The following is a 9124-nucleotide window of genomic DNA, read 5'->3' on the forward strand; positions in this document are numbered from 1 at the left end:
ACTCATTTCAGACTTTTTGTGAATGGGAAGAAATACCAGTTTGCTAGGTTTGAAATAGATAGTTGTCCTAAAGACTGTTGTGTAAGGGACATGCCAATGCAACACAGCAGGTGTACTTCCTCTCCAAGCCTGTACCTACCTGCCTGCTGCACAGAAAATCACAGAATGCTTTGGGTTGGAAGGGACCTTATAGATCATCTGTTCCAATCCCCCTGCCATGGGCAGGGACACCTTCCACTAGAACAGGTTGCTCAGGGCTCCATCCAACCTGCCCTTGAACTCTTCCAGGGAGGGGCATCCACAACTTCTCTGGAAAATATGTTCTCAATATACATTAAAAAAAAAATCCTTAATTGTATCTAATCTAACCCTGCCCTCTTTGTTGAAGCCATTCTCCCTCATCCTGTCACTACATGCCCTTGCCTAAAGTCCTTCTCCAATTCTCTTGCAGACCCCTTTAGGTACTCAAGGTGCAGTAAGGTTCACACAGTCCCACATCTCAAATCTGTCCAAGTCCCTCTGGATGGTATTGCTCCCCTTCAGCACAGTGACTGCACCACCCAGCTGGGTGACATCACCAAACCCATAGAACACTCAATCCCACTGTCAATGTCACCAACAAAGGTGTTAAACAGTGCCAGTCCCAATACATGACACATTTGCTTTTCCTTGCAGTAGTTATCATCCTTAACAATTGGATTGAAACTAGCCCTTAAAATTATCCAACTGAACATTCCTAATCTTCACAGAGATCTCGAGCTTCAAATAAAGCACAGCTGGGGAAGAGCTGCTGCATTACATGTCACGGTAAAATAAATTTGCCCAGGTTTTCTGGTACATGTGCCATTCCTTGGATTAACATAAACACTGAGGACTTGCAGCTGTACTTGCTGTAGAACTATCTCAGCAGTTCTATTTGTTCCACCAAATATTTTTTCCTCAGTTTATATTATTTGTGCAAATATCATGAGGACATCCCTTGTGAGCAAACAGGGCTACTTAACAAAAAACTCTCAACCCTTGATGTGGCCACCCCTGGTCCCAACTTCCACAAAAGCAAGATTAAAATGCTGCCTCTCAAGGATCACCTTCTAAAAGCAGATAAAAGGCTGCAAAAACATAAATGTTTCTCATGCCCCATGTGCACATCTCTCTCTTCTGCTTCAACCAAGAGCTTTGCATGGCTGAAAGAAAAGGTGCACCACTGCCTAGTCCAGGAGTCCCAGCATCTCCTCTAGAATATTAAAGTAGAGGTTACTGCCAGAAGCAAAAAGTTGATTTTATTGAGCTTTCAGCTAAACAAATATAAATTAGGTACATACACATATAATAAAAGAGTTTCTAAATTTTTCCAAGAACTCACATGTCCATTGGGAACCTTGTTTCAGGACAATACCTGCTCATCCCTCACATGCAGGGAGATGAATGAGACTAACTGGTAATACACACCTGACCCATAAAAATTTAGTAAATCCTCTGACTTGGTATAAATTAAGCCACAGACAACCTGTGCTTATCCAACTTCCAACTTCAAGACAACTCATTACTCATCTTCCTCCCATGCCCACCCCACAGGTGTCAGGTGCTGTACATACACAGCAAGCCCCTGCTCTGTCAAAACACATGCTGGCAGAAGAGGCAAGACAAATCAAGAGAATGCTAAAAGCCAAAGACACACCATCATACAAGTGATGAACTACAAACACAGCCAATTTCAATGTTTTCAGAGTTGTTTTTTTTTTCTTCAGGATAGCGGAGAACAATGTGATTAAAAGGAATGTAAAATCAACTCAAAATGAAAAGAAGCATTAAAGAAAATCTGCTCTGCATGAGAAGACAAGTTCTTTTGAAACCCATCCACAACAAGCTCTCCCAAAAATTAACTGAAATTATTTGCTTTGCACTAAAAGAGATATTGAAATTAACAGCACACTGCAGTACCTCATTTTTCAGTTGCAAGAAATGAATTACAAACCATTCAGATCAAATACTCCCTTCCCATAGGAGCTACGGAAAATTCACCGCATTCAAAAACAAGTTGCACAGTGTCTGCACGTAGCACACAGGACTACTCCTCTGAGGGGACATGCACATTTTATTTTTGTTTTTATAAACTTTGATTGCTTTGAAAAAGATTTTGCATAAAGGTGTAACAAATCATAAGTGCCGCATGCTCAGTGATGTATTGTAGGAAACATCAAGGCTGTGACAATGGATCAAAATAAAGATGGGATGGGCACACATGCTCCCACCTTTATGATTCTTTAATCAGACCCTGTAATCTCAAAGCACAGAAATCCAATTCTAGAGCACAATGGCCAAGTACAGTTCCCACTGTGGACTTTACACAAACAACCCTGTCATCATGTACACCACCATATTACTCAACAAATCTGACCCTTGTTTGGAATGGGAAAAATGGACTTCCCTTGTTAGGGGGTTGAAGTTCCAGATGTTCTGTTCAGCCTGGAAGAGACTGAGTGGCGACCCAATTGCAATCTACAGCTTCCTCACGAGGGGAAGTGGAGGGGCAGGCACTGAACTCCCTGGTGACCAGTGACAGGACCTGAGGGAACAGCATGAAGCTGTGTCAGGGGAGGCTTAGGCTGGCTATGATGCAAAGATTCTTCACCCAGAGGGTGTTTGGGTACTAGAACAGGTTCCCCAGGGAAGTGGTCACAACACCAAACCTGACAGATTTTATGAAGTGTTTGGACAAAGCACTCAGACATGGTGGGATTGTTGGGGTGTCCTGTGCAGCACTAAGAGCTGGATTCAACAATCCTTGCGAGTTCCTTCCAACTCAGAATATTCTGTGACTCTGCAATGCACACGTGGAGTACAAATGGGATGTTTATTAACTGTTCTTACATTTACTCATTACATCATTTCTCCAAATCACTTAGCTTTATGATGAGTTGCTTTGGAGCAGGTTTTGTTAGCCACAAAAATATTTTTGGTAGAGGGTAGGGAAAAATTTGGGGTATATGGAGAAAACATCAAATGCCATTCAGGAGACCTCAGCCAGCAAGACACAATCTTGCTGTCAAAAAATGTGATGTCAGTCACATTGACATATATTGCCCATATGAAGTTTCAAATCTAACACAGTATACAGAGACAAATGGAAACAATCACATTGCTCAGAATTGTAATTCCAGTTTCTGTAACCTTGTCAAGATCAGGCAGAGCTCAAAATTAACAACAGGTATACCTGAGCCAGTTCTGTGTTACTGTGAACAAAGAGAAAAATCAGTCCACGTGTACTATATCTTCATCACCTCAGCTGCAGCACCCATCTGCATCCACTGGCAAGACTTCAGAGTAATTTAAGCTGTTGATTAACCCTACCATCTTTATAACAAAGTTTAAGGTAGAGCAATACATATGATAAAAGAACCTGTGAGCCATTTAGTTAAAAAAAAGGCGCATGCTGCATCAAATCCCTCAGCACTGCAGGGCATGTGGGGCCTTGATCACAGCCTGCAATGAGAAATAGGCACGGATAGTGCACTTGGGTATGCGTGGGCAGACCCCTACGCAACATCTCCACGATCCTGCCAGAAGCCTGCCCACACAGATCTGACTACGTGAAAGAGCACTTAAAATGGTAATTTTCACTTTACTACTAAACGTATGATTAGTTGAGAGGTTCTGCTTAACTATCAGAAAAATAGCTACTTTTCCTTAAAAATCGTTGTGCTCCTTTGTGCACAATTCACAAAGAATCCTAGTGCATCTCATCAGTAGTACAGCATCAGCTGCATCAAATTGATCTACAGGTAAAAATTCTTTGTTCTACTCATGCTAAATAATGAGCAGATTTTTTTAACCATAACAACTACCATGCTGCTAAAGATCTGCAAAGATTCCTTCCAAATCTCCCCCTTCAGTAATTGCCAGTTCACAAAACAGGTTCCACTACTATGGAGCATTAAGAAAAAAATATTCACACCTGTGCCCATCTCCATACGCTCATGTCAACATGTTTTTTGATGAGCAGCATTCCCATGCAAGTAGCAATGTGTAGAAGAAAAAAAAATGAATCCACACGGAGGGCCACTGGCTTAAGAGCAAGAAAAACCAAATGCATCACTTATGAAAAGAAGGAAAGAATAAACATCCTCAGTGTCCCTCTGTGATGAAACCCAAAACCACACTTCATGTGGAACAGAACATCTCCTGCCTGTTCCCTTTACTGGCCACTAAAATGATTCCAGGATTTGTGATTGTATCCTGTTTTGGGAGGGTTTATTTGGAAGTGCAGTCATTATTAAAAATCTGAGGGGGTTGAGAGCTTGAGGACCAGCACTGCCAGGTCTGCAGCATTGTCTTGACAGATAGACACAGACTCCCCCCCCTCCTCTCTGCAATCTGCCTGCTCTTGACAAACCACGCTTTTAATTAAATGTCTCCCAAGATCTGTTGAGAGGAAGGTGCGTAGGAATACTTGCCAAAAAATAACTTCTAGTGCAAACAGCTTCTCCACCCTCCCAAAAAAATACACTAGAAGCCATTCACCTCTGCCAGGCTCCCTCTCAGAGCAGACCCTGTCCTCCAATACTACCTGGCAGCTCTTTCTCCCGCAGCCCTCGCCGCTCACCAGCCCTGCACGGATTAAAACACCCAGAGAAATCCCGTGCCCTGGCTGGGAAAAGCACAGCGTGCACGGTTGCCGCTTTTAAATTACGGCAGTCCCCCATTATCTGACACGTCCCTCAACATCTCCCGACAACTGCATCCTTCCCAGTCGGCCCTGGCAGGGAGACAAGCTGCCCTTGTCCAGGGGAACACTGCAGTATTCTGCAGTACGGCCGTGTGCCGGGGGCTGGGCGCCTCGAGCCCTGGGGTTTGGGGGAGACATGACGGGCAGAACACAGCAACGCTTTTACGCTATTTATCTCCACGAGAGAAGGGTGGGAGGCACCCGCTCACCCAAAGAAAACCCCGCAGAAGTGCCCTTGGCTGCCAAGGATACAGTGGGAGCGCCTCTCTCAAAGGGACCCTTTGGCAGAGCCGGGATCAGCACAGTCAGGTTTTTGGTGGCTGGTGGACCCGGAGACTTGAAACCTTTGCGTCCATTCACAGAAAGAAGGAAATGCCACCTCCACGAGCATACACAGCGTGAAAATAATACCACATAACCGACTGAGCCGCAATTTTAATTCAGGAACACATCAACTTTTGAGCATCTCCAGGCAGAGATTTTTTTTCCATCGCGCCCATCAGCTTGGCACCGAAACGCTCACACTGCCCTTCCCAGCCCCACCCCACGGCTGACATGCTCCGTGCCCGGCTCCCCGCACCACACTCCCGCCCCGCTGCATTCATTCTGCTACCGATCTGACAGCCCACACCAGGGGAGAAAAAGGAGAATAAAAATATTTGCAAAATAAAGAGGCAGGCATGGAAATCGCTGACCCTGGTGCAAGGTAACAGCTTGTATGTTTGAGCAGGACAAATAGAGAAAAGAGGGGAGGAGGAGGGAGGCAGGGGTGGCGTCCTGCAAGCAACTCGCAAGCCCCAAACCCTGGGTGTGAAGCCAGGGAGCCCCTCTGCCAGGCTGGTCCCGCCGGCGGGGACGCGGACCCAGCCCCGGGGCAGCGTCCCCGCAGCGCCGCGGGGAGGTCGCGCTACCCCCAGCCCCCGATGCGGCTGCACCGCCCGGGGCGAAGTTTCGCCGGGCCAAGAGGGAAGACGCTGGCCCTCCCCTGCGCTCCCCCCACACTCCTGAGCCTCTTACCTTCATGTCGCTTATGATGGTCTGGAAGAGCCCTCCGAGCGCACTACATTCCTTCTCTATCACAGCCTCCATTTTCCTGGCTCGAGCTCACAGGAGGAGCAGGATTTCACCGCTACCGCTGCAACTGCACTGCTCAGCTGGAGAAAATCAGACACCCCGGGCTCCCACCTCACCCAAAAAAAAAAAGGGGGGGGGGGGAAGGAAGGGGCAAAAAAAACTGATATAGGCAATGAGAGGGAAAAAAAAAAAAAAACCCCTAACAAAAAGAAAACCACACCCCAACACACCTGAATCCCTGTCTGCCTGCACCTCTAGAACGGGATAAAATCCAACGCTACTGGCGCTTCTCTCCTACACGCACCTCCCCGGCACCCGGGCACTCAGCGCCGAGCGGGCACTACGAGCCCATGCGGGAGCAGCCACAGGCCCCATCTCTGCGCATCGCAGCCCCGGCCCCCCGCGCCTCCCGGCACGGCAGCGCTCAGGGCAGCGGGCGCCCGCGGCGCTGGGCGAAGCGCACCCCGAAAAAACAAGGCGGAAAAGATCGGTCTCTATAAAAAGGGATCGAGCGTCAAGCCGGTCCTCGTGGAGCAGCCTGGACGGGACTCCAGCAACCCCAGGGGAGCAGACTACAGCCAAAGCAGCCGAGCCGCTGCCTGCCCTCTCCGGGAACAGCCCGCTCCACCCGCCCGTGCTGCTCCCGCGGCGGCAGCGCCCGCCCCGGCCCGGCCCCGCGCAGAGCGCCCCGCCCGCCCCGCCGCGTCACCAGCGCGGCCGCCCATTGGCCCCGCGCGGCCGGGGACCGGGGACCGCGGGTTCGCGCCCCGCTGCCGACGGGGTCGCCCCGAGGACCTCGCTGGTCCCGGTCCCGTTCTTCTGGGCAGAAGCTGACTGCGTGTTTAGCGTTCGGCGAAGAAACTGTTTTATTCTGGTGACATTCGCCGAAATGACCGAAGTTCGGCTGTTTTTGGTGACAAGCGTCTGCCTGAGGCTCCCGATACCGAGCTGAGAGCTCTCAGCAAAGCTGCAGCCTGGGGAGTGCAGCCGGCAGCAGCTGTGAGGCTGCTCATTCATCCTCTCCCACAAATGCCAGACGATAGGCAAGACTGTCAGAGTGGGTTGTATGAAACGTGGGGGTTTAAAGTAATTCAGTTTGCACATTAACTCTGCCAAATTTTTATACGAAACATCGTGGTCAAAACCCTCTGTTTCCTCTCGCAGAGCGGCCGTGGCTCACTCCGTGCTCGCGTGTGACGCCGGTAGAGCAGCGCAGGCCAAACACACCGTGGGGCCGGGAGCCTCCATTGGGGGCGATGGAGCCCTGCCCGGATGGCTCGGGGTGCAGAGCTCCAAAGGACCAGCTGCTGCTCCCCGAGGGACACGGGCTGTGCTGCTACGTGTTTTAGTAAGAAACTGCTGTAGAACCAGGAACGTGGATGTACGGAAGAAAAAGCCTTAGACTTGGAAAGAGGTGCAAGGGGTCTGTCTTTCCATTCACACACACAGTGGTGCATGAATAACCATGGCTGAGACGGAAATATAGGAATTCGAGTAGTTAAAATTTATCCTACAAACTCTGCCCGAGGACAGCCAGTGTCTGTGCCAGTGTGTTTTGCTTCATTTCAGCTAGTACCTAGACAGGTGCACATGAGGGATTGCATCCTCTGTGTTGATTTATCTGAGGGAAAATGCTGGACAGGTGCCCTGTCTCCAGCAGGGCCATGGCAGCACAAGCTGTGGCAGCAATTTCCCTCTGCTTTGAGCCGCATGGGTCTGAGCAGGCGATTCATTTGGAGCTCTGCATGCCCCTCACTCCCAAAGACGAGCCCAGCAAATGTCCCCAGTGTTTCGTGGTAATGACACCTGCTCATCGCATGCCGAGCTCCGGCTGCCGTCGCATAACCAGCATGACAGCGTTCCTGTGGGACAGAGCCACAGCCAGCAATCCGGCAGGGAAAGTTGTGGCCTACTTTGCTTTCTTCAGCCACCCCATTTCTGGGAAAATCTTTGTTTTAGTGCAAACAGTGGCTTAGCTAACCTCGTTTCTGGAAAGGTTTCAGAGTGCAGCGATGCACATGCGAGAGGAGGGGGAAAAATCTCCTTCTGAAAGTAAAGCAGTTGTTTAAGGAATGCATTGATGCTTCAGTAAATAAATCAGGGGGGCCAGCCCTGTGACATGCAACAAGTCTTCATACAGTGATGAAAGACATGCAGGTACAAAGAGAAAAAAATAATAATTTTAAATCTCAACCAGTTGTAACAAGTAAGTTAGGTGTGCAATGTAGGATAATGGATTTTACCTTGCAAATGAGAAAGTGCATCTCACTGGTTATGATGAGTAACTTTTTAAATCACTGTAACTCGAGTGTACCTGGTCACAACCTAGAGAGACCTGATCAAAACTGTTCAGGTGGAATATATTTTCTGTCAGAAGGTGCTAGGGCATAAAAAATGGAGACATGATGATTTCAACAAACTTTAATATTTATAGGACAAAGAATCAAAATGCAAACAGGAATGTATTTGTTCTTTCCAGCATATTCTTTTTCAAATCTATTTGTTTGGTATATATCACTTAGAACAAAGATTGTGTTCATTTTATATTTAGAATTTTTATTTGTTTGTAGCCTAACATAGCTAAAAATAAAGAAAGGGCATATAGCCTGAAGGCATCAAAATAGAGTCTTGATAACTGATTTTTTTTTTCTTTTGCCTTGGAGGACATTTCAGACTTTTAATTTTATTCTGCCTTTTACTGACTTCTAAGGATAGAATTTTCTGGGGGGTGACAATTCAGCTTCAACCAGCTGTAGAGTGAGAGTGAACATTTTTCTTTAAAGACCTGGGTCCAAATGGTTATTTAAAGTGTGAGTAAGAAGTAGTTTGGTGATGTTGCAGTAATGTCGGGTTACCATCTGCCACATTATTTCTGGGATCTGCTTGATTGATTCGTAGCAAATCGCTTCCTGCAAGCATTATTTGCAAAACTTTCTTATGGGCAAAGGCTATTTGTGTTCGTGAGCCATCGTTACCAGGGAGCATTTCATTACCAAGTGATGACATTCTGTAAAATATCCTGGTGCATGGACAAATGCCAGCACCACTTCTTGACAATGGGTCAGCTGAGTGCATCTTGCTCAGCAGCCCCCAACAGATGTCAACCCTAAATTTGTCAATGGTGCAATAGTAGTCCATGTTCTGACATCCTTCAACATGTTGGGTGCTCTGCTGACAGAAATTCCACTGAAACCTCAAGAAGACGTCAGTGGGCAGGTTGAGCAATGACTTGGTCACTTTGCCTGGCCTGGATGGTTTCTGCTGCTCCTCCCATGCTGAGCACCAAGGCACAAAGTACAGCTGGAGTGAAGCAGGACACAAATG

General features: G+C 47.7%; 1 protein-coding gene across 13 annotated transcripts in view; it reads right to left on the bottom strand.

The window, feature by feature from the left end:
* Positions 1–6454, bottom strand: part of MTSS1 (MTSS I-BAR domain containing 1) — a 125594-nt gene extending 119140 nt beyond the window's left edge. For 9 of the 13 annotated variants that reach the window (XM_058833450.1, XM_058833443.1, XM_058833449.1 and 6 more), the window contains exons 1-2: positions 6031–6452; positions 5744–5880 (exon numbers count right to left, since the gene is read on the bottom strand). In XM_058833450.1, the coding sequence (XP_058689433.1) occupies positions 5744–5815 (72 nt within the window). In that variant the 5' untranslated portion in view covers positions 5816–5880; positions 6031–6452. Of the gene's footprint in view, positions 1–5743; positions 5881–6030 lie in introns of all 13 variants that reach the window. The other 4 variants (XM_058833438.1, XM_058833439.1, XM_058833436.1 and 1 more) reach the window with 2 other exon arrangements.
* Positions 6455–9124: the final 2670 nt, after the last annotated feature.

Source organism: Poecile atricapillus, chromosome 2, assembly GCF_030490865.1.
Source record: "Poecile atricapillus isolate bPoeAtr1 chromosome 2, bPoeAtr1.hap1, whole genome shotgun sequence".
Lineage (NCBI taxonomy): Eukaryota > Metazoa > Chordata > Aves > Passeriformes > Paridae > Poecile > Poecile atricapillus.